We start from the raw sequence: 26,457 nt of genomic DNA, 5'->3' as shown, positions 1-26,457 counted from the left end.
AACTCGTAGCATATGGGGTGTGTCCCTGTGTCTGGCATCATTTTCACCGCGCCATCTTTGAATACAAGGCACCACACGTCTGCATCTCTGCATTCGCTGGGACGTGCCTTTGTGTCATTTTCACCGAGTATACGTGACCTGAAATAACCTACCCTAAGCTAACCTAACCTCAAGTAACCTAACATTATAATATATAGTACATTACAAATTCATAATTACTGAGATACCGTAATAACACATTATTAAAAACTAACGTGAGTGCTTACAACAGCATTTCAGTGCAATTCAATTTATTGTATTTCTATGGAAGCTTTGTCGTTAAAAGAGCAACGTTGTTAGTTGGGGCATTATTAACGGAGTCATGATTTTTTAGCCAACGTATGAACTATCTATCTATCTATCTATACCTGCAGCTGGAGATCCACAAAGGGAGAAAAATGAATCACGTATCATAAAGTAGTTGTTTTTATTCCAGAACTTTCAACCCCTGCCAGGGGTCTTCAGAGGATAATGCTTAGACTTACTAGAATCCAAGGCGATATATAGCAAAAAATTACGTGGGCTGGGAGGTGCCTAAGTCAGTGTGGTCAGGAGTCCTGTTTATTATGAACATGTTCTTCTTAAGTTTGCATATGCTGGATTTATGTCCAAGTGTCTGTTGATGCCGTTCTCATTTGATAACCAGGATTCGGCCAGCTCTCTGGCAGTTTTAGTACTGGCCTTGAATTGTACTTGTACATTGTCCCAGTTAAATGTATGTCCCATTGATTTTGTATGCGTATAGATCAATGATGGAGAGTCCTTTCTTCTGACGGCATTGCAATGTTCCTCTATACGTGTTGTGATTCTTTTTGAAGTTTGTTCTATGTATACCGCTGGGCAAGAACTGCATGGAATGATATAAACTGCATTTCGTGTTTCTGCTGTCAATTTCTTGTTTTTAGTTTAGATACTCAAACATTCATGGAGGTTGAAAGCTCAGGAATAAAAACTACTTTATGATACGTGATTCATTTTCTCCCTTTGTGGATCTCCAGCTGCAAATATGCAAACCGTATCACAGACCTTCTCTTCCATATCTATACAGATTATATTATATCATATATATATATCTGATAGATAGATATATATATGATAGATTATAGATAGATGATAGATGGATAGGAGTATCGAGTCATTGGGCAGCTTCAGTGGTTGCTGTGAGGCCTGCTGGGTGAAAGATGAGGGCGCTAGTTTTAAAAGCGAGTTATTACAAGCCAGCAGGATTGCAGTCAGCGCGGTTTTTGTTTCAGTTCTTCATTGCTCAACTAGACTACAATGAAACCCAATCAGATTACAGTTTTCTCTGGATTTCTGTTCTTGTCCTTATGCCTGCTTGTTCATGGGGTTAGAAAATGTCTTCGGCGGAGGAGCACTGTCCCAACTTCTGCAAATCTTCACTTATATCTGCAAATCATGGTAGGACAAAACTTGACATAACTTTTAGGAGGCTGTTTGCCGGGGATTTAATTTCATAACTACACCACCATCATCTACGAAACTAGAATGCGCTGTGAGTGTTTAGCATTTTGTTAGATTTCTTTTGTATCTGTAATAAATTTTCTTGTTGACAACCATAAATATACAAACAAAATAATAAATTCTGTAAAAAGTTACAACCCATTAAAGAACCGCTGAACTACACACTTTGTCTGGGGGACGCCCCACATCTTGGCAGCCAGTCTTACACACGTGATTTCCTTCTGCTGTGATTGTTCCCTCACAAGTTTCTCAGTACTTTTTGCATCCTATTTAGTGCTATAAATTTAGAATATACAGTAACTGTGGGCCCAGATTTTCACATTCGCAGGCGTTCTGTGGCCCTAACCCTGCAATTCACAAGGGATAACTGTATATGTCTCTGCACTTTTACAATACAAATTATGATTGCCTATTTTTAAATTTCTGCACAAACAGCATTCCATAACTGCAAGAGCTCACACTTCTTAAAGATATAAGACATCAGGTAAATCAATTAGCCATAAGAAGCTGGCAGGATTGCAATCGGTGGTCTCTTTCTTTCACATAAGAATTAAAATGAGACTCATCGGATAACAGTTTTCTCTGGATTTATGTTCTGTGCCCACTCTGTGTAAAGTAATTAAAGCAATTCTCTCCAACACCTACCACATTTTCTAAGTCAAGGAACCTACACAAATATAGCAAAGAACAAAATAGGATCCAAGCCTGGGAATCATAGTGCTCAAATTGATGATCTGCACAGCACAAGAATGCCAAATGGATGCTATTTCAATGTCATAAAATGTTCTTCCAAAGTGATAGATGCATGGAATATTCACATACACTTTGGGATAGAACCATATCATTTTTATGGCAGACAAAGAGAACATCATCCTAAAGTTTGCAGATGACACCACAGTGATTAGACGCATAACTGGCGGGGATGAGGCGGCCTACAGGAGGGAGGTGGACAGTCTGGCGTCATGGTGTGAGGACAACAACCTCACCCTCAACACAGACAAGACGAAGGAGATGATAGTGGACATGAGGAAGGAGAGGAGACCTCACCGGCCATGGTTCATTCGAGGGCTTGAAGTGGAGAGGGTGAGCAGGATTAAATACCTGGGCGTCTACATCAGTGAGGACCTCACTTGGACACTTAGCACCACATAGCTGGTCAAGAGGGCTCAGCAGTGGCTGTACTTTGAGGAAGCTGAGGAAGTTTGGTATGTCGACTAAGATCCTCAGCAACTTTTACAGCTGCATTGTTGAGAGCATCTTGACCAGCTGCATCACCGTGTGGTACATCAATACTACTGCTATGGACCGCAAAAGCCTTCAGAGAGTGGTAAAGACTTTCTGAGAAGATCACCAGGACACCACTGCCCTCTCTGCAGAACATCTACAACTGCAGAGTCCGCAGGAGAACTGCCTCGATCCTCAGGAACCCCACCCACCCCCAACACGAACCGTTCACACTTCTACCCTCAGACAGGAGGTATAGAGTATAAAATGCAGGACCTCCAGGCTAAAGAACTCTTTCTTTCCCAAAGCCATTAGACTCCTAAATAACTGACTGGAGTTTATAACCATGGTCCACCTCATTCTACCTACCTCACACAACTGTATTTGACTTGTCCATCACACACCTACCTACCTGCGCAATTACACTTTATATTTCTATTCTGTTTTTATACTTTATGCTGCCTCTGTTACTTATTATCAATCTGCTACTTATTATTTATGTTAATCTTTATACGTTGGTTTTGTCATTTGGTGTGAACAGCAAAGAAAGAATTTCACTGTACAGGGAAACGTGTTTCCTGACTTTGCACATGACAAACTTTGAACTTGACATGTATTGTGATGCTTACAGCACCCATTAAATCAGTCAAAACCTTAACAAAGGACACAAGAACCTCTGGATATTTTTACCTTTCCCAGTTGTAAACGTGGCTATGACTTTCATCCATCAACAAAATATCATCAACCTCATCCTCAATGTGAAAGGGGTGACTCGAAATAGGCTCATCAAGGGGGAATGAATAAATACTCATATATGGATGGGCTAAGGCTTCTTCTGCTGTCAGTCGATCCATTGGATTAAAAGTTAGGATTTGCTCCAGAAAGTCCAGTGCTATATATATATAAAAAAAAAAATTATAAAAATAAATAAATAATGATGTGTACATTTTGACTGGAATAAAGCGAGAGATTAAATATAATTATGTATGCATTTATGTATGTATGTACAAAAAAAGAGTTCAATACTAATTACCTTCTGCACTGATGCCTTGAAGCAGCTTTGCTAATGGAGTATGAGGCTCAGACATGTCTTTTTTGATGAACACTGGGATAACATTAAGCAGTTCTTGACGATCTTCCTCATGAATCACTGGGATGGACTCTAGAATTAGCTGCATTTGTTCTAGTTCATGGGCACCTAGGAAGGTACACAGCACAGCAGAAGCATTAGATGACATCATAAGTAAAAAAAAAAAAACAATTTCTTGTATTCTTCGGAACCTTGTACAACATTATATACGTTACTAGGGCATACTTTACGTTCCTTCTACATTGACCTCAATTTAAAAAACACACACTACAGTGATGTGCATCAATAAAAAAAAAGGGGGCATTTTGTGGGTGCAGTAAATAATCACAACTGCCTCCATGATCGTTTTAAAAGAATACAAACAATTAAAGTGACCAAGGGAAATAAAGTTAATTGACTGGCTCATAGCCTAAAATGAAAGACTCTTTGGGTGGGCAGGAGGAGAAAAAGAGGACTAACAAAAACATTTTAAATTAATACATTTCCAAAAGCCTAGCTATCATAATAGGTTATTACGCATGGACCACACACAACAAATGCATTAATAAGAATTTCTGACTTACAATATCAATGCATGGCAACAAGGCGCATGGTGTCACTTTCATTCATGGTGTCCCAGAAATACAAACAGGGACAATCAAACAAGGTAGAAAGAGTGGCAGTTGGGAGTCAAGAGAGTGCTTGAAAGAGATGGCCAAGAGGCCAGTACCCTACTGCTTAACTGTGACAGTCCTCGAGTAAGACAAGAGGGCGAAAGATAGAGCTGACAAGCTACTCGAGACTCCTGACCTTTGAACCGCTATGCTTAGGGGGACAGTTCTAGCCTGCTGTCTATGTACAAAAGGGAGCCATCTTTAGATTTAAATTTTAATCATTTACATAGAATTGAGTGGAACAGAAAGTTCGAAGCAGTCTCCGAGGCAAGATTTAGTCTGAACTTGGAGTCAAGAGATTAGTGGGGACAAGGACAGCTTCAAGCCAGCTGTTGAAAGCTCAAAGGACTTCTGCTTCGTTGGTAGATTTGTTAGACTTATTGATATTCTGGGACACAATCTGGTCATTGAGAAACTTCCCCCCAGTTTAACAAAAGGACAAATAAGAGCAATTTAGGTTATATATGGCTGTAGAGAAAAGCCAAGCAAAATGACACCTTTTATTGGCTAACTAAAAAGATTAATATGTAATCATCCATCCATCCATCCATTTTCCAACCCGCTGAATCCGAACACAGGGTCACGGGGGTCTGCTGGAGCCAATCCCAGCCAACACAGGGCACAAGGCAGGAAACCAATCCCGGGCAGGGTGCCAACCCACCGCAGGACACACACAAACACACCCACACACCAAGCACACACTAGGGCCAATTTAGAATCACCAATCCACCTAACCTGCATGTCTTTGGACTGTGGGAGGAAACCGGAGCGCCCGGAGGAAACCCACGCAGACACGGGGAGAACATGCAAACTCCACGCAGGGTGGACCCGGGAAGCGAAACCGGGTCTCCTAACTGCGAGGCATAGTACTACGGTTATATATGGCACAATTTTAACAGGATTATTATAATTAAGCAAAACACATTTTATCGGGAAAGAAAGAAATCCACTTCATTCATCCAGGCTTCTAACAGGGTACTTACCAGCAAATAATGTCTTCCCAGAAAGCATTTCAGCAAAGATGCACCCAGCAGCCCACATGTCAATGGCTTTGGTGTAATTATTAGGAGATAATAAAAGGCGTGGAGATCTATACCATTTGGTGACCAATCCTTCCGACAGATGACCCTACCAAAAATAAACATGCATAGATGTTAATTCACCCGTGTTTCTCCTTCATTGCCAAGATTATCCAATTAAAAGTTCATCATTTTCTATCAAGCATACCAATCAAAGATGACTTCACATCCAAACACAGAAGAAACATACCAGAACTCTTCATGTTATCTTCTGATGGAGAACACATCCATTTGTAAAAATCTTAATCTGCCTTTTATGTTTTTAGATGCCTTGAAACAATTGGTCATTCTTTGAGATCAACCTTGAATAGAATTTAATCCTGGCAAACCTATACATATAAAACTGTGCTTCAGACAAACAAAATGAATGCTTTTTTTCGAGTGGTAAACCATCCACACCATAAACACAACACAAAATGTACATTACAAATTCTAATACTAAAGAAACCAAACAAGTAGCAACTCCAGGCATTTCCTTTATAAAACACGCCATCTTGGGCCACCACCCACAGGATCAGTCTAGTTCCCATATTAACCAACCATGCAAAATATTTTCTGTCTTTGCTTTCACGTTACCTTGTACTTAATTTGTTGTCTGCTTCCTATAAAAAGGAGTTCCGCAGTCAATTTATTTATACATTAACTTAGTCTGTAAAAGAGATACATAAAGTGACACATTAATATATTTCTCAGGAATTAAGTAATGTAGAAACGGCTAACAAACAAAAAGGCTATTACTATAAAAACTTAAAAGGCTGCATCAGAATCGTCGACAATCTAATTTAAAAATTTTCTAGCTACTACTATATGAAGAGTTGAGCAAAAGCTTTGGTAAATCCTCCTTTTAACATGTAACACCTTAAGTTCAGACTTAACTAGGGCCTTGACTATTTATCACTACTTAAACATCACTGTACACTTTACAATCTCACCATGTCGGCCCGTTTATGATTCAAAGCAATAGTAAAACAACAGTGGGAAGTCAAGCTTTTAGTTATATTGCCCCGAAGCTGCAGAACAATCCGCCTGCCAGTATAAGCGATGGCTCTTCAGTCTCGGCTTTTAAATTCAAGCTGAAGACTCTGGACTTTAGTACAGAACACCCTGACTAGAGCTGCTGATTAACTGCATCTCTGTTATTCATTTGTACAGAAAGTATCACAGTATTTTTTAATGCATTACTAACTCTCCTCTATTCTGTTTCTCCTCTTGGTATCCTGATGTGGCACTTGGTGCCAATGCTCTACTGCCAAGTTGTTCTCCAGTATATGCTCTGATAAAGCATAAAAGTATATATACTCTGATAAAGTAGTCATCAGATAGAAGGATCTTTTCATCAGACTGGATGGCACAGCACTGATGCTGCTGTAGAATGCCCAGCAAGTTGGCCGAGATGTCCAGGACTCTGACCATATTTGACTTTGTCTTTGACTCTCTGTCTTACAATTTCATCTCCACTGTTGTCAACCACCCATAGTTTTACATTTAACTAATAGACGCTGTTGGTTTCCATTTAAGTGACTCAGTTTCTACTTTGTTTTCAATGTATTTTAACAAATTTGTATCTTGCTAGTTCTGTATTTAGTGAGTGGTATAATCTATTCTTGTATTTTGCCTTAAGAGTTGCCACAGCACTTTGTACCTGCACTTGGTGGGGAGCGCTGTGCAAGAACAGATTATATTGTATTATTGCATCGTACTTCTGAGGCAGCAATAAGAGACTGGCCATCCATCTTCGAGAAGAGGACTACTGTAGTTGTGTGTTGCTGTATTTACTCTATTTTTCACACCCACTGCATGCCTACCCTACCTGGAAGGGGTCTGTCTTTGTGTTGCCCTCTCCCCCCCCAGAAATGTCCTCTTAGTGATTCAGGACAGTGGTCTGTCAATTAAACGAGATCTGTTAAAGCCCACCGAGGCATTTTTTGTGTGATTTTGGGGTATAAAAATTCAAACAAAAATTAAACAATTGATATTTCCCAAAAAGTGGCATTTCCTGTAAGAAGAGATTTTATTAATGGAATGTCAAGTAACTGTACTCTGGGAGAAGATAAATGAAGATTAGTTTTAAAAGAAACTATATAAATACTAACAAAAAGGAAATTTAAAAATTACACAGTAGCCTACAATGTAGGGGAAAGAAAAAGTAGGCCAACGGAGTGTCTCCACTGCTGGATCAAAATACACACTAATTCTATTTCCTATAAGTGAATCCTTCTTTACTCTTTTGAATGTTACATAACAGAATTAAGAGCTGCTAATTTAAACACAAATTAGGACAGGGCTGGAAAAGCAACTAAAAGAATATTACAAAAGAGAACTAATCCTGAGCACTAATCAATAATGGAACTTCCCCACCTCAAAACGCAGAATTGGATTAAGCAAATCTAAGAATGTTTTTTTCCCCCCCTTTACAGTAAATAAGATTTCATTTCAAATATATAAACCAAATACCTCTTTAAATTTGTGATAATTTACTGCACGGTTTTAAAACACATTTTAAACACCGTAAGTGGTAATTTACAAATGTTACTTTTAAATATTAGCGCTACATTATATTGCCGGTGATACAGTGGCCCCGTTTCAAAGAAGCGTAGCGTCCTGGTTGGAAAGAAAAGGAAATGTGAAAAATCATTCTTTCAATTGTTTGTTGGCCTTGAGCTGTCAAGCAGGTAACTGACCACATGGTGGACTACCTCAGAGTCTTACATTCACGTCATGCAGAGTGTGTAATCTTTCAGAGTTATTGTGACTGACTGTTTTTCACACCAAAGCTGTTTTGATTCTAAATCTGTGGTGTTGCTGTTTCAATTTAGACCATTCGTAACACATTTTGTCCTCACAGGTGGCGCAGTGGTAGTGCTGCTGCTTTGCAGTAAGGAGACTGTGGAAGATTGTAGGTTCGCTTCCCGGTTCCTCCCTATGTGGATAGCACTTTGAGTACTGAGAAAAGCGCTATATAAATGTAACGAATTATTATTATTATTTTCCTGGGTAATGGGTGGTTGCAGGGCTGTGGAGTCGGTACACAAAACCTTCCACTCCGACTCCGCAATTTATGGTGCCACCGAAGCCGGACTCCTCTATTTGTAATCAGACTCATATACAGTACATACTATTTTATTTAAAAGAACAGAACAAACAAGATACGAGGCACCTCATCACCAACACTTTTGGATGAAAATGTTGCAAGTGGGGCGGCACGGTGGCGCAGTGGGTAGCGCTGCTGCCTCGCAGTTGGGAGATCTGGGGACCTGGGTTCACTTCCCGGGTCCTCCCTGCGTGGAGTTTGCATGTTCTCCCCGTGTCTGCGTGGGTTTCCTCCGGGCGCTCCGGTTTCCTCCCACAGTCCAAAGACATGCTGGTTAGGTGGATTGGTGATTCTAAATTGGCCCTAGTGTGTGCTTGGTGTGTGGGTGTGTTTGTGTGTGTCCTGCGGTGGGTTGGCAACCTGCCCGGGATTGGTTCCTACCTTGTGCCCTGTGTTGGCTGGGATTGGCTCCAGCAGACCCCCGTGACCCTGTGTTCGGATTCAGCGGGTTGGAAAATGGATGGATGGATGGATGGATGTTGCAAGTGCCCTTTTTTAAAATTTGATGCTCTTGTAGATCCAATCTTTACAGAACATATAAAACTACTCATTTTTGCATAGCATACTTTTAACATCACCTTCTACAACACTGACACAGATAATATTTCTGATCTTTTGTGATTGTAAAGGGTTTAAAAACTGCTGACAATGTTGAAACGCTTTTTGCCATTGTGAACCTGCGTATGGGCTTTTAACTACCATAAATACATGACAATTTGAAATTTACAAAACATTAGAACTCAATTTTCAATGTAAGTTAAAATGTATCCTCAAAAGAAAAACAATACTAATCAAACTAGTATGTGTAAAATTGTAAATTTTAACGCATTACAATTTACACTTAGAGTCTGTATGTTTTTACTGACTTCAACTCCAGTAACCTAATAATTATTTCCGACTCCACTAGTTCTACTTTACCAGTCTGTGGTCATTGCAAAGCACTCAATTTACTTAACACTTAAAACTGATACTGTTGTATTTTGTCACATGATCTGATGCCAATTAAGAATTTTTATAATATTAACATTGTGTGAACTTGCAAGTCCCGCTAGTTATTACCAAAAGGAGGACAGACATTATTAGTTAGGCAAGTTCATGTAAACGCAAGGTAAGTATGCACACACCATAATTTTCATGTCAAAAACACAGCAGTTTTCAGTCCTTTGTATAGATAACAATACATTTAAACTAGAATTTCTTAAAACTATGGGTCACGACCCAACATGACCGATTTAGAGATGTGCAGGGTTCTAACTAACCATTGGATTCAATGTGAAAGGGTTGTGTAAGGTTTGCGAAGTCTCTCGCGATGGGTTGTTTTAGCAATTGAAAAGGCTCTGCTAGGACCATTGGCATCCATCTTCCAAAGGATGATCCCCACCACCTCCCCAGGGACTGATGGCGACAATTGTCCAAGAGGACCAAGATAGTACTTTCGGAATCAATCCCACCCCCCCCCAATCCTCCCCCCATCCCCTCCCCCCCACTGATCTGACAGTCATGGACTCGGTCTCAACGACAACATGAAAAGCGAGACTGGGTCACAAGTTTAAAAAAAGTTTAAGAAACCCTGTTCTACAGTTCAAAAGTTAACTTCTTGAAAGTCCTGCAGTGTTACACTATAGACAATTAAAGGCTGACAGAATACACTTACTTTTAATTATACAAATTCAACTTCCCCGTCAACATTGCTATTACATAATTTAAATTAACTTGCAAACTGTAAGAATGTGTTATTTCTCAGCTCTGAAGAGTCTTGAAATACCTATTATGGTTTAAAAAATGTACAGCTGTTTTACATAAGTGTAAATGTACTGAATATATATTCTTTAGTTCTCTTTGGAGAGTGTGGGAGGTAAGAAGATGCATTTCAAAAGGGCCCAAGAGCCATTTACGCTCCACAACTATAGATGTAGCAGGGGGACATCTGTGCCATGCTTGTGTACCTTGTGTCAAAATGAAGTTATCACTTACAGTTGTGGAAAAAAGTCGGATTAAAATAGCATACAATAAACCGTACATTGTCATCTTTACTGAATATACACTACTGGACAAAAGTTTTAGAACACCTCAGTGTTTATGGAAGTGTACACAGTTTAATGTCTAGTTCTGATATAGCCTGGGGGTACGTTTGGGATCAAAGTCTTGCTGTAGGATGAACCCCTGACCTACTAGATGCAGACCACAAGGTACTGTGCGGTGTTGCAAAATGCTGCAGTAACTCTTCTGATTCAGAATGCCCATCACTCTGTGCCAGTCACCAACTCGGCCTCCAGCAAACACTTCCTCCTCCATGTTTGACAGTTGGGTGCTTCACACTGAGAAACTATCCTTTCACCAACTTGATGGCATACATACACCCTGCATGATGAACCGAAGATTTCAAATTTGGATTCATTGGACTGCAAGACTTTCTACTAGTCTACAGTAGTCCAGTAGTCGGGGAAGGTTGTAGTCCTGACAGGTTTTCTCCCCCGGTCCTTCCATCAGGCTGGCCTCCTGGCTGTATATTGTTGCTTGTTCCAATCCTGCCAGGATGCCAGCCTACCCACTTCCACACTGGCATCTCATGCATGTCTCCTGGATGAGGCAGGACAATCCTTGACTTCCTTCTTGTGCTTTTGAAGGGCTGTCATCCCATCCAGATAAGGAACCTTGCCCCATCCCAGCCAGGTCGCCTGCTCATGTGCACTGTCCATCACAGGGTCCACGTCTAATCCCAGCACCAACCAACCGTGGCCTTACTTACACTGTATGTTCAACATTTTTTATACATTTGATGAATAGCAGACTGTGTTTTAGTAGTCACTTATATAGGAAGTCATAAAACATCAAATTACTTAATGCATTAATAAATTCTTCACATTTATATAGCACTTTCCTGACTACTTCCTCACTATATGAAGAGTCGAGCAAAAGCTTTGGTAAATCCTCCTTTGAACATATAAAGCCTTAAATTCAGATAAGTAACTAGGGCCTTGGCTATTTATCTACTTAAACATCACTGTACACTTTACAATCTCACCATGTCGGCCTGCTTATGATTCAAAGCAATAATAAAACAACAGTGGAAAGTCAAGCTTTTAGTTATATGGCCCCGAAGCTGCAGAACGGTCCGTCTGCCACTATAAGCGATGGCTCTTCAGTCTCAGCTTTTAAATTCAGGCTGAAGACTCAGGACTTTAGTACAGAACACCCTGACTAGAGCTGCTGATCAGCTGTGCTTACTGCACCTCTGTCATTCATTTGTACAGAAAGTATCACAATATTTTTTTAATGCATTACTAACTCTCCTCTATTCAGTTTCTCCTCTTGGTATCCTGATGTGGCACTTGGTGCCAATGCTCTACTGCCAAGTTGTTCACCAGTATAGAAAAACTTCTCTCAGATAAAAAGTAGTTATCAGACAGAAGGATCTTTTCATCAGACTGGATGGCCCAGCTAGTTGGCAGAGATGTCCAGGACTCTGATGACCATATTTGACTTTGACTCTCTGTCTTACAATTTCTCTCCACTGTTGTCGACTACCCATAGTTTTACATTTAACTAATAGACGCTGTTGGTTTCCATTTAAGTGACTCAGTTTTTACTTGGTTTTCTATGTACTTTAACAAATCTGTACCTTGCTAGTTCTGTATTTAACGAGTGGTATAATTTATTCTTGCATTTTGCCTTAAGATATGCCCGTCACTTTGCACCTGCACATGGTGTGGAGCGCTGTGCAAGAACAGATTACATTGTATTATTGCATCGTACTTCTGAGGCAGCAATAATAGATTGGCCATCCAGCTCTGAGAAGAGGATTACTTTAGTGTTCTGCTTTGTGTGTTGTATTCATTCTATTTTTGACACCCACTGCATGCCCTCCCTACCCAGAAGGGGTCCGTCTTTGAATGCTAGATGTGTATTTAGTGGTATAAACTTTCTTCCACACTTTCCTCACTCTTTAAAGCACTTTACATAGCGGGAGGGGGACCTACTTGTGTGGTGTTAGGAGCACAAGCTGATACAGCGCATTGCCGCACATACCACATGACAAATCAACTCGGGACCCCAGTGCAGCCATGCAACGGGTGACACCTCAGCACCACACTAGTTCAGATGGAATTGAACCAGTGTGACCTACTTCAACTACCATTAATGTGCAGAACGGCACTCTTTGTACAGCACTGGGCCCCCATCACTGCACTGGGACATTGGGGTCCACATTCAGACCACGGGGTAAACGCAGATCAATTCGCCAACACCACCCCTTCCAGCAGCAACCCTGGCTTTTCCTAGTTGTACTAGCCGGGCCTGAACTTGCACTTTAGAAGAGGCCATACACTTGAAGTTAAGCATGTGGCATGGCTGCTGGAATAAACTTGTATGACTCTGCAGTGAGTCCAATGGCTTACAAAAAGAAACTGATAGCCAATAATTTGAATTTTACATTCTCACTACATTTATTCATTTAAAATCTATGCATTTGTAAGCATCATTACCCTGTGACTAAATTGTTGGGATTTTAAAGCAAAGGATTACTGGCTCAATATCTACTACCAATTCAAAGTAACAACCTCCAACAGCAGAAATACTCTATGATTGACCTCGGTGCTGCTTTGGACAAATGCAAAAGTAAATGTAGACAATGAAAGTAGATTTCCTATCGGAAAATGACGTGGTTTTATTTTTATTTGGTAGTGAATAAGGTCAGTTTGCACTCCAACACAACCAACAGAACAGCTTTAGCTTTGGAGCAACACAGTTTTAGATTGCATTCATAAGAAGGGAGTACAGGTGCTTAACTATTTAGATAAATATGCAGTATTTCCATTCTGCAGCTGTACTCTTGGCCATCTGTCACTGATCAGTCTCTGATGTTCAAAATGAAACTGAAAAATATGAAAGGCATGGAGGGGCCTTCTGTGACCAAAAGAGGAAAAAAAATAAAAAATAAAAAGCGCAAGCTCTTGGCAAACAAAAGCATTGCTGGCCTCATTAACTATTCAGGCCAGACTGGGATCACAACTCCTTTGAACACATTAACACCCAAATAATTAACGCTGGCAGCAATTCTAAAGCTACTGCAATACCAGAACTTGCACAAATGCAGGCAGGCAATCAGTAGTTCACTCAATGGCACCGTTTTTCACTTTGAGCGAATCGCCAGTGGTTATACTGTTAATGGATGAAAACTATTATGCTGTGTCCATGAAATTTAGCAAGATTATGAATAAAGCAATAGGTGTTTCTCTAAAACCCAGTTGTGTTGTTCTACACTTGCAATGTCTTTTCTTCCCCCTTCTTCTGAACTGAAACTGTGCAAACAAGTGATGCAAAAAAACGACTGCAAGCTCAACATTTTTTTTTTCTGCAAATTTAAGACTTCTGTAATTTGAGTACAATGCCACTCTGCTGTATTATCAGGTTTCCTGGCTTGTCTAAAATTACTTTCTAGCTTTTACATAAAGAGATTAAAACATCAGAAGTATAGGATAAATGTCAGTTGTTGGGTATTAGCTACAGCTTAGTCATAAATCATTCCCACCTGCGTAATGGCAAAACAGAAATAAGTTGTGCGTGTTTTGTTTTTCTTTTTAAAGAAATAGTTTTGGCCAGCAATACAAGTTTTACCTCAAATCAACTCCAGTATTTCATATGTAGAGCTAAATATTTCATATTCAACTTCAATGTTTCCTATGTGAGAATGTTTGACGTTTTAGTCAGTGATATAAGGTTTACCTCAAAACAGCTCCTTTCCCATTACTAGATCAATATTTTTACAGAACTCTAAAAGCTATGGATCAAGCAGGGTTCTTTTCTAGTATTTTACTTCTGGTTAAAAAGAGAAGCTGCCAAACACACACGTTCATCATGAGAACAACCTATAGCCCCAATTAAAAAGCAGTGAAATTTGCTGTCATTAAAATCACAACTTCAGTCTCAAAAGCCAGCACACTTACATAACACAAGTTACAACTTTCATTAAGAGATCCTCATTTAGGATCATGTGTCACCTCAAATTCGGATTTGCTGAGAGAGCTCATTATATGAGAAGAGCAGGACTTTCACCCACCTACTAATTTGCGCTCAAGGAAAAGATTTTTGAGCAATGTTACTAATGAGCCAATTCTCTTTTTACAATAGGAGGCTGGGAAGGGCATGGAATGGACTGAGTAATTGGAGCAGGCAAGAATGGGTAGGATGATCACATACTCCTAGAAGGAAAAATATGGGATACGGCTTGAGGGTGGGCATAACTGGGAGTGTATTATATATATATATATATATATATATATATATATATATATACACACATATACACACACAGATCTGAGCACTGACAGGCTGACCCCCCCACCACCACTTCAATCTCTGCAGCAATGCTGGCAGCACTCATACGTCTATTTTCAAAAGACAGCCTCTGGATAGGACGCTGAGCGCGGGCACTCAACTTCTCTGGTCGACCATGGCGAGGCCTGTCACGAGTGGAACCTGTCCTGTTAAACCGCTGTATGGTCTTGGCCACCGTGCTGCAGCTCAGTTTCAGGGTGTTGGCAATCTTCTTACAGCCGAGGCCATCTTTAGGTAGAGTGACAATTCTTGTTTTCAGATCCTTGGAGAGTTTTTCGCCATGAGGTGCCATGCAGAACTTCCAGTGACCAGTATGAGAGCGTGTGAGAGTGATAACACCAAATTTAACACACCTGAGGCCTTGTAACATGAACGAGTCACATGACACCGGGGAGGGAAAATGTCTAATTGGGCACAATTTGGACATTCTTCACTTAGGGGTGTACTCACTTTTGTTGCCAGCGGTTTAGACGTTAATGGCTGTGTGTTGAGTTATTTTGAGGGGACAGCAAATTTACACTGTGATACAAGCTGTACACGGACTACTTTACATGGGATCAAAGTGTCATATCTTCAGTGTTGTCCCATGAAAAGATAGAATAAAATACTTACAAAAATGTGAGGGTTGGCTGTACTCACTTTTGTGGGATACTGTATATTGTTAAATATTAGATATATGTGTGTGTATATATATTATATACACACACACACACACACAGAGGGATAAGTAAAAAGTAGGTTTACAGTTCGTATGAAAAATGCAGGTTATGATTACTACAATAGCTTTAACTCAAAAGAATTCCATAATGGCATAGTGCATTTAGGGACAATCTCGTAAGCACTCACATTGCTGGCCTCTCTCATACTCACAACTGTAAACCTACTGTACTTTTGCCCATTCCTGTGTGTGTATATTTCATACACATACACACACACACACACACACATACCTACATACATATTTATATAAAATCATTTTTGGGTAGAGTATACCTTTAAAAGGTATTTTGCTTAGAATGTCTAGTATTCTTTTGCCGATTTCTGGTTTTCTTCATTAGAATAACGTTTGTCTGATCAATAAACCACGGCCTGTGTGATAACTACTTTCACGTTTGCCGTCCTTATCTCTGCCATCTAGAAAATAAAAACAGAACTAGTGACTCACACTTTTCCTGCACCGAGGTTCTTATCGATCATATCTTTTAATTAATTATTTCCGAAACACTATATACTAATTTAAGTTTGTGTATATATAAATGCTTCAGTGGTATATTGATATAAAACAGAATTAAATGTGTGGGCATTACTCTTCCCAGAATAGCATACCGAAGCTTTTGAACCACACTAAGCTGAATATTCTTTTGCAAAAATCAACAACATTGAATGCTTCATACGTCTACAGCCTGACCAGAACAACAAGGTCTCTGCAGTTACTTTGTTTAAATAACTAAACAAGAAAATAAGTTTAAAAAAAAAAAAAAAAAAAAAAAAAAAAGGCCTGAAAACCACAGAAAACGGCATACTCTCTACACAACATTAACATTTTACAACATGTATTCAGTATGCCAAGAAACTCTCTAAGGTCCAACATGTTTTATTATCCGAATTTAAAAAAAAAAAAAAAAAAAATCATGAAATACTTTCCAGTTTGATTGCAACAAAGATTTCACTTATCAGATGAATATGACAAAAAAGCAGTAAGTGTTGTTTTTTTTTTTTTTTTTTTTTTTTTTTTTTTTTTTTTAACACGAAAAATCTTTCAGTTAAAAGGTTTCATTTCAGGTTGATAAACTCTGAAGCATTGGCTTGTAAAATCCACACATCATCACTACAAATCAAAGTGAAAATAATGTAAGCAGACACCTAATCTGTACAAAGTCCTATCAACAGGCAACAACCAAGCTGTAGCATATTAGAAAACTTAAAACTTGTGACATCTTTGACCCATTTTAAATAAATATTTTTCCTTTTTTCTTCTCCCTAATTATATATTATATATATATAATTTATTTATTGTGTGTGTGCTAACACTCTCCAGTGTAATTTTCATCATTTTAGTAGTTGTCTTTAAGGCTACATTTATAACATATATTGTTAATAAGCTCATAAAATGCAGCAATATAACTACTTGCTACAAAGCTCCTTCAGAAAACGCTGGTCTCGTAGGCAGCAGCTCCCACCATCAACGCTGTAATTCCTGCCCAAGTACGCGGTCAGGCAAGTTATGCTTCGACAGTACAGTTTCAACAATGGGGTAATTTCAATGTAGATTGTTAGTTATGTTCATTGTCTGCAAAAAGAAAACACATCGTTTCCCAGTAACAGACTTTGTGGAACTCTAATCTTCACATTGCTGCACTCAGCTAAAAACACACATGAAATCCTCATCCAGTTCATCACAATCCGCTCGAGTTACTGGACCCATTTAGCCAAGTAGGTCAAAACCCAAAATGGCTTTTCAGGAACAGTTTGTTCCTTTCCATTCATTCAGTAAGGGACAAACTTCAAAACTGCAGGGGTCACCCAGTTATATAGAGCGCTTGTTCACGTTTTATGGGCCTCCTTTGAACTGGAGAAAACAAACTCATCCAGAAGTGCTGTCCATGGGGAGGCTGGCCTCCTTTCAAGTTTTTACAACCCATAGACTCTCTTCTCAGGGTCAACTTACCTTTCAATATTTCGTCACGATAAAGACCGATATTTTAATAAATACATTTGTAGACAATTTCTCACTTATTTCCTCTAATCTAAAGAGACCACCATGAGACTGCCTCAGCTTTCCATCATTCTGCTCACCTCTGAACTTTCATAGCTTGTTGCAAGGCATCCGTTCCCCGGTTTACATACAAGGAAGAATTCACTGCACTCTGCACACATGACAATAAACTTACACCTGAATAAATGACAGTCTCTCCAGCCGGAGCACAAGATTTCAGGGAACTGCATTTCTGGAAATAGCAGCTGAGAATGAAGTGAGCTCATTTAGCAAACACTAGCTTTGGATTAGTTCTTGGTAGCACTTTGCTAAGTCATTTTAATATCGAGTGGAAAGCTGCTATAGAATACATACATACATATAGACATACATACTCCATTTTTTTTTTTTTTACATAATATGAAAAGTAAAGCATGCAAGATAATCGAGAGGAGGGCAAGTGGAATGTTACTAACTGGTTAAATGGCAAACTTAAATTTAGGAACTAGGGCATTCAAAAAGCATGCTGCTCAGCCAGAGTCAGTTACATGTCAGTTTCAATGTACCCTTATTATATGATGCAACTACCCAAGTAACATGATAAAACCTGAAAGATGACACTATAAAGTGTTTTGGAAACGCTGCAGAAAAGCAGTTGTGTGGTGAGGATGGAACCTGTTTCATGCAAGTTAAATAAAAATAAAGCACAGGTTTATTGCCGCATTCCATTTGAACTGGGAAGTCTGAATTTCTGAGTTCCTAGTAGGATGTTTCAACTGGAATGCCCCCTCAAGTCAGATTTCGTACTTGAATTGTCAGAAGAGTCTCACCAATCCAGACCCCGAAATCCAAGATGGCTGCACTGCACATCAACAAAAGTGAAAGCTGTAGTATTATACGGTTTATTAGCACTTCTGTCAAGTATGTCGCTTTAAATCTGTTGTACACACAGTACTGTCCAACTTCTATCTGCAGACATGTTGCTACGGTGTACGAATGCACAAAATACCACATAACACGGTGTTCGGTAGCGGCATGTATTTCAAAAGAGCAAGCACAAAAAAAAGGTTCTCCTGGATCGTTTTTCCAAATGTTTTACTGGAACACAGTCAACTCGGGTGTGACATCATTCCCAGCTCTGACATCCGAGGTAAATGGAACACAGCATTTGACAGCAGTGCATCATATATCTTCACTGCCACATGAAGCCCATACAGCATTGGAGAATTAGCACTGGTGTTTTATTGGGTTGGATTAAAGTCTGTTAAAACAGGGAAGTTGAATCTCTGTAGAATTAAAGGGCAGCGCAGTGGTAAAGAGGCTGAAACTGCTCCCTCATAGCCGCTGCACTACCTGCCTAGTGTCACCTAAGATGACTTCTATTTGAAGTCCACAAGTCTCCCCCATTTTTTTATGTGATTTTGGGTCAGGGCCTTTGGGTGACAACTTAGCATGTTATTTGAAACTGGCCTGGTATGACTGGGTAAATTGTAACAGCGGAACCCTTTCCCAGACCAGCAACTGCACAACCAAGACCTGTGGCCTGGCTAAACTGAGGAATCTAAAGACAACACCAAGCTGTACCCCTTACCAGCAGTCCTTTCCCCCAGTTGACGATTAAACAGGCAATGCAAGTCAAGAGTGTAAAATTAAGTGCAGATATATTGAAAAGTGGTAACATATATACAAGGACAGACGGGCAATCGATAATATCTATCGATATATAGAGGCGGACGGCCGGGGCCCTTGACCGGGGGAAAAAGGAATGTCGGGACAGTTTCTTCCCCAGGCCGATAAGAGGACAGCCTCCTTGGTTTCCAGTGGGGTCACGGGTTATGAGCATGTTGGAACCCGTGGCCACCGCCAGGGGGCACATGGACCTTTCCAAGGCCTTATTTGGTCACGCTTCCGCCACACCCAGAAGTGTGGCCAGAAGAAGCTCGTTAGGCACCTGGAGTCCATCCAGGTGCCTTATAAAAAGGAGCCGCTTCAATCCATAAGTGGCCAGAGTCGGGAGGAGAGGACAAAGCCTGAAGAGGAGTGGAGGGAGAAGGACTGGCAGAAGGGGGGACTGAATGGCGTTGGTGTGTTGCATTGTGTTGGTAAAACTGTAAATAAACGTGTGGGGTGTGGAAAATCCTGTCTCCTGCCTGTCTGTGTCTGGGTTATGGTGGTGCTACGCCCCCTAGTGGCTCACAATTATATAATTGTGAGCCACTAGGGGGCGTAGCACCACCATATAACCCAGATAGATTATATATACATACACACTCACGCACGCACGCACACAATTCCCCCCACACACAATATTATATATATTTATAACAAGCACACGAATATGAAGTAATCAAAAATGCAAAGTCCTCCCTTTTCCCTAAACAATATGGAGTAAGTGAATTTCCCCTTGGGATTAATAAAGTATCCATCTATCCATCTATCTATTTATCTAAACAATAAATGAATAAACACAGAACCCAGATTAAAAACAAACTGTCATGAATGGGTGAAATAGAAGGAGTCCAAAGTTATTAATGTCCTGAATTAAATGAAATACCGTTCGATATGCTAGGTTTGCTCCTTCCCAAAATAATTCAAAATGATTTCACCGTGCAAGTCCTTGGCAGCAGTTGAAATAAATCCAAACCCCGGGGTTTCTCCGCACTGGCTGACGTACCAATGATCCAGACAATGAAAAAAGCAGATGGTAAGGTTGCGCAATGAAAAGTAAACGATTTGGTGAAATGAATGCGAAATGGCTCCGCTCTATCTCCTTTTTTGACATTCCCTCCTCTGGTTTAAATAAAAATATCCTGGATGAAACTGGCGAGACAACAGGAAATACCAGTATTGGGGTTGCTGCCTCCCTGCATCATCCTTCCCCATTTGTTTCTCGGGGACAATATTTACATGAACGCACAACAGATTTAAACGGGATGATGCAAAAAAGAGGAGACTCGGCACAAAACACATTTAATATCTACAAACATGTAGCCCCGCTACAAAATACACAACCAAATCTAGTGATGGACCAAGCGTGTGGACGCGGTCTTGCATATTACTGCCTTGTGAAAGCTGGCTCAATAAATTGACTGACTTATGAAAAAAGGAAAAACAATGAAATTCTAAAAACAACATAAGAAGCTACAACACTGTACATAAAAGTGAACATAACTAAATTCGTCCTCATCTACAGTAACACATTGCATGGTGGAAGAGCCTGTGGGCCTCAGAGAGTTGTGTTGTCTGCATTAAGATTGTCACGAGAAAAGGTTTTTTGGTACAAAGTAGATACCAAATTTCAAAAATGTAACTAATAGCCTCTTTTACAAGATTGGTAGTACCAAGAAAGGTGGCACTGCACTCAAGCATGATTCTGAGACTACAAGTAGACCAAGTATTTCAGAAGGCTCAATATCAAATGAGAAAAAGGCGAGTAAAATCCGGGGTTATGCATATATAAAAGTGTGGAATGTGGGAGGACTGGCAGTGCGAACAGTTGCAGTAAGAAAACATTGAGGCAACATTCAAACAAAGTGGCTATTTGACATTTCTACACTGGTGGTGATGTGAGAAGCTCAGTTAGTTAATACCAAAATAACATTTATTTAGGGACGGCATAGTGGCGCAGTTGTAGTGCTGCTGCCTCATGGTAAGTAGACCCGGGTTCACATCCAGAGGTCCTCCCTGCATGGAGCTGGCATGTCCTCCCCATGTCTGTGTGGGTTTCCTCCAGATTCTCCGGTTTCCTCCCACATGCAGGTTAAGGTATTTTGTGATGCGAACTTAGCCCGTGTGTGTGTGTGTGCCCTGTGATGGAGCGGTGCCCTGTCCAGGGTTGGTTCCTGCCTTGCACCCTATGCTAGATTAAAAGAGATTGGCTTCGGCACCCTTTGCAACCCATGTCTGGATTAAGCAGGTTAGAAAATGACATGTCAATTATTTAGCGTTTCAATGCTTCGAAGGACAAAGGACATCTCGCTTATTAATACAACATGTACCGTGTTAACAAATGCATAATCACACACATGCAGGACAAACTACATAACTCAGTGCTAAATACGAACCTGCAAACATTGAATTTGTGCCATTTGTTTTGGTTTTGAAGGCAAACTGCCTTCACTTATGGGTTATACTAATAAACATTAATCATGCCACATATTTGAATGGTACGTTGAAGTAAGTAACGCTGTCTCTCCGTTAGAAATTAAGCACAGTTTATTGTACTTATAACCATGTTAAGTTCTAACGGTTCGGTTGGAAGTCAAGCTGGACGTAAGACGGACTGGCATGTGTATTCAAACCCGACAGTATGTATAGTATTATATAGTAAGTCCCTTAAGTCATATTGTTTGCTTTATATCCTTTATCATCATTCTTAACACATTGTGTAGATTTTCATTTTTTTGCAAATTTTTATATTTTGTTTCGTTATTACTGTTGCTCACATGGGTGTCAAACCTTTAACAGCTTCACGAATCTTCTCTTTGTCTGTGTTACGTTACGTCATCAGTGTGAGCCTCTCCCAGGGTTCATTGTGTTAACTGTGACAGAAGGAACTGTACTGGGAGAGTTAAACACTGTGGAGTTGAGGGTGATATCATTAACCCTTCATGGCAGTTCACACGAAGCGGCACATCGTGAGTCACAATGCAGATGCTTCAGAGGTTAACCGGATACAAAGCCATGGTGTAGCAGTACAGCGCATGTGGTAAGCACCGAGTACAACACGGGTTGAATGGTTTTAAGGTGCATAGGTTGTAAGTCGGCGGCTACCTGTACAGGTAATGACAGCCCAAGTAATTTTCAAATTCAGTATTTGTACACAGGTGTAAGCAATAAAGCCGGACTACTAATGTAACAAACCTTGAATCAGCAAAACAAAGACTGTTTTAGAGGAGATCTCATATAAAGGGTTATAGAGGATGTCACACAGGAAGCTTTAAAGTTTGGACAAATTTTTTTTTTTTTTTTTAAAACAAAGACAGATTTGGAAAATTTAAGCACTAGGAGTGTGTGACATTTAAAATTTGAATTTGACTCATCTGCTAAATATTACCCCTTAGTAAGGTTTAAAAAAACAAGCTGATGATGCAAATACAACTGTTACAAACCTAAGAGTGATTCTCTGACAAACCAGGCTAACAGCATGTGGTTACAAAAACAGCTTCAAAGACTTTGTTTAAATGGAAATACCCTGGGTTAACTTGGAATTTACAAATTTAAGAATACAGATAACATTTTGAATTTTTATTTTTAGGATTGATTTTAAGCAATATTGTTTTCAGTTAATACAGAGAAAATGTCAGAATAAATGTAAAATGTGCAGTGGGAAAGAGCGCAAGAGGGTCTGTCATCAATAACTCAATGGAAATTATATCTATATTGCAGAAAACCACATGCAATGCTGTAGCTTAAATGGACTACAAATCCCAGCAATCCAGGGAGTACTGCGTCATTGGGCAGCTACAGCGGTTGCCACAAGGGCTGCTGGGTGAAGGACGAGGGCAAAAGTATAAAAAGTGAGCCAAAACAAGCCAGCAGGCCCACAATTGGCCATATCTTTTTGTTTCACTGTACAATTGGATTACAAAGACACCTATCAGTTTTCTCTGTACAACACGGTACAAAACCTTACTACTACAATCCCAAAGAGGAAATTGACCTGTGCCTGCTTGTTTGTGATGTTTGTCTGCAACTGGGAGCGCTCCCAACTTCTATGAATCTTCAATTACATCGACATCACAGTAGGACAAATCTTCATTTATTCATTTATTAACTAATAATAATAAATTCATTACATTTATATAGCGTTTTTCTCAGTACTCCAAGTGCTATCCACACAGAGCGGAACCGGGAAGCAAACCCACAATCTTCCACAGTCTCCTTACTAAAAAGCAGCAGCGCTACCTCTGCGCCACCTGTGAGGATGTAACCTATAACTACATCACCATCAAATGCAAAACTGGACTGTGTCATGAGCATTTCTATTTATGTTCAGTGTTTTCTTGCATTTATTTTCTATCTGTAATATTAATCAGTAAACATCGTTGTTTACTATCATATATTATATATACACATATATATACATACACACACACAATTTATATATTATATATATATATATATATACACACACACACACATGAAATAAGTTACAGTTTGCAAACAGTTACAGCTCACTAAAGAACTGCTGAACTACGTACAGTGTCTGGGTTACACCACACATCTTTGTTTCAGTAGCCATTCTTACAAACGTGATTTGCTTGCACAGTGATCATTCAGTCTCAAAATTTTCACAAACTTTTGTCATCTTATTTAGAGCAATATATAGTAATCATGGGCCTAGAACGTATTTGTGGGTGTCCTGTTCCCCTTAACCACCATTAATGACACAAAGGATTGTTGTGAATGCAAATACTCGTTTACTTAAATGATAGTTGGGTAACTACTTGATGGATATACCACTATTTTACTAACTAAGTGCAGCATTTATAAAATTTATATTGAATTACAAAAAAAAGTGCACAATATAGTTCACTTAAATAACTGAAGTACTTTAACAAAAGGCCATTTTCTGCAATGTATCGAAAGGTATAGAGTATCATAAAAGTTCACTGGTATTGGAACTGAATACAAAAATTCTGGTATTGTGACACTGCTAGCCTGCATCATTAGGCTCCTAATATTGTTAGCCATGACTAACTGGTCTAAGACAAAAAAGGACTGAAAACTTAATGGTTCACACAAAAACCCTACACAGGAGTATTAAACCCCTTCCCTTATTAGGTCTTCACTGGAAAGTCCCTGGTGGCCTGGTACCCCCAAAGGTCCTTCAGTTTCTCTACCCACAGGCTGAAACCAGGAGTCAAGTGTAATGACTACTGGGGTGATGTCCATATATATAAGACATGTTCGAGTAGACCTAAGTAAGCTAGTGTTACCAGAATGTTGGGATATGAAACGTCACTTCACTGGTGAGGAAGGAATATATAAAGGATGGTTTACTGCAAAACCCTGCGGAAGGAATATTTAAAGGATGGTTTACTGCAAAACCCTGCCAGAACAGTCGTGTTACATAAAATTATTTGGAGTAATTAAGAGTGCCTTTTTAGCATTGTACTTTAGAAGACAAGCCAACATTCTGTAATAAATCATGACATTACAGTCTGGCTAAGGCGCACTTTATCTTTAAAACAAACGGCTGTTGGTTCATTTCCCACTTGTGACTCACTGTGTGAAGATGAGCAAACAACACAACCTGTCTGTGCTCAATCCTGGAAACGTGTGTGAACAATAGCAGTGTATAGCAACTACCCAGATAAAGGCATTAGCAAAACATTCTACTGCATTATTGTCAGGCAACATGGTGTAATGGTTAAGATATACCAGGCGTTAAACTCTGCCCCGTGGTGTGAGATTAAGCAAGTCACTTAACCTGCCTGTACTGGAACTGCATCTATAGGGGACCTTAGATAAAGGCATTAGCCAAACCTTCCCCAAACCTAATGATTTGTTAGAGTATCGCAGAGTCTGGCGTGTTGCAAATATGAAATTCATCATTTGAAGAATAGCAGCGAAAGCAGCACAGCCACAAAATTGGCACTGCAATGCACACTGCTGTTTATAGATTTGAAATAATATTACCGGGCACAAGGCCACACCACAAAATAAGGAGTAAGCAGGACTTCAAACATAAAAGAGAAAATTGTTTTTATCAGGCCATTTGTACGTCAAATATTCTTTTTCTCTCCTAATCTCTAATCCCTAACAGCACAAAAATGTGAAAAACGAGAAACACACATACAGTCTATTGTTCTAATTAGCTTTAAAGAAAAGAAAGAAAAAAAATCACACACACAGTTTTAACACTCCAATGAAATCTCCCCCTTATCTGTCAAAAGTGAAATGCAATACGTTATGGAACATTTTAACCTCCTAACAAGAGTGCCCCTACCCGAATGTGAATCAGCCTTGGAAAATACTGCAGTTTTCTTAGTTAAACATTTTACCTATGTTATTTACAGATGACAGAAAAGCAGAAAGGCAAACACTGAAATTTTACATTCATTTCCCTTTAACATATGACCATTCTTTGCTGAATCCAAAAAAAGTCAGCCTACTTTTAAATTTAAATCAACTGTACAGTGAAACTAAACTTAATGCAATGTTGCCTAAAGATGAAAGCATTGGGCAATAAATCATGAGGGTGACTGTTCAGTTCCTTTTTAAAGGTTATTGATTTTAAGGCACTTCATTACAATGAATAAATTATAAATCAGTTAGACTTAAGAGTACTACATCTTATTCAGTTACCTCCTCCTTTACTCATCTTGCAATCAATTTCAACATGAAGTAATTACTTTGATTTGAAATACTATTTTAATCCCAAATGGATTAAATCTTGCCTGAAGAACGGACCTGAACTGCTTTGAAGACTTGCATATTGTAATCTTTTTAGTTAGCCAATAAAAGGGGTCATTTTGCTTGACTTATTATTGCATTCGTAAAGGCCAACACGGTACAACACGAAGGGGAAATCGGTTTCTCACATGACCTTTGGGGGTGGGGGGTTTAAGAGTACAGGATCAGCCATTGCGCTTCCCCGGGTCCTCCCTGCGTGAAGTTTGCAGGTTCTCCCCGTGTCTGCGTGGGTTTCCTCCAGGCGCTCCGGTTTCCTCCCACAGTCCAAAGACATGCAGGTTAGGTGGATTGGCGATTCTAAATTGGCCCTAGTGTGTGCTTGGTGTGTGGGTGTGTTTGTGTGTGTG

The 26,457-nt window shown here is 39.7% G+C and overlaps 1 protein-coding gene across 2 annotated transcripts in view; it reads right to left on the bottom strand.

The window, feature by feature from the left end:
• mapk6 (mitogen-activated protein kinase 6) overlaps nucleotides 1–26,457 on the bottom strand; it is an 87,658-nt gene that overhangs the window by 2,895 nt on the left and 58,306 nt on the right. For both annotated transcript variants that reach the window (XM_028823870.2, XM_028823869.2), the window contains exons 3-5: nucleotides 5,472–5,616; nucleotides 3,779–3,943; nucleotides 3,436–3,637 (exon numbers count right to left, since the gene is read on the bottom strand). In XM_028823870.2, the coding sequence (XP_028679703.1) occupies nucleotides 3,436–3,637; nucleotides 3,779–3,943; nucleotides 5,472–5,616 (512 nt within the window). The remainder of the gene's footprint in view (nucleotides 1–3,435; nucleotides 3,638–3,778; nucleotides 3,944–5,471; nucleotides 5,617–26,457) is intronic.

The sequence above is a fragment of the Erpetoichthys calabaricus genome, chromosome 17, assembly GCF_900747795.2.
Source record: "Erpetoichthys calabaricus chromosome 17, fErpCal1.3, whole genome shotgun sequence".
Taxonomy (NCBI): domain Eukaryota; kingdom Metazoa; phylum Chordata; class Cladistia; order Polypteriformes; family Polypteridae; genus Erpetoichthys; species Erpetoichthys calabaricus.
Note: the sequence above shows the minus strand (reverse complement) of the source record. Positions and strands in the feature narration are given on the sequence as shown.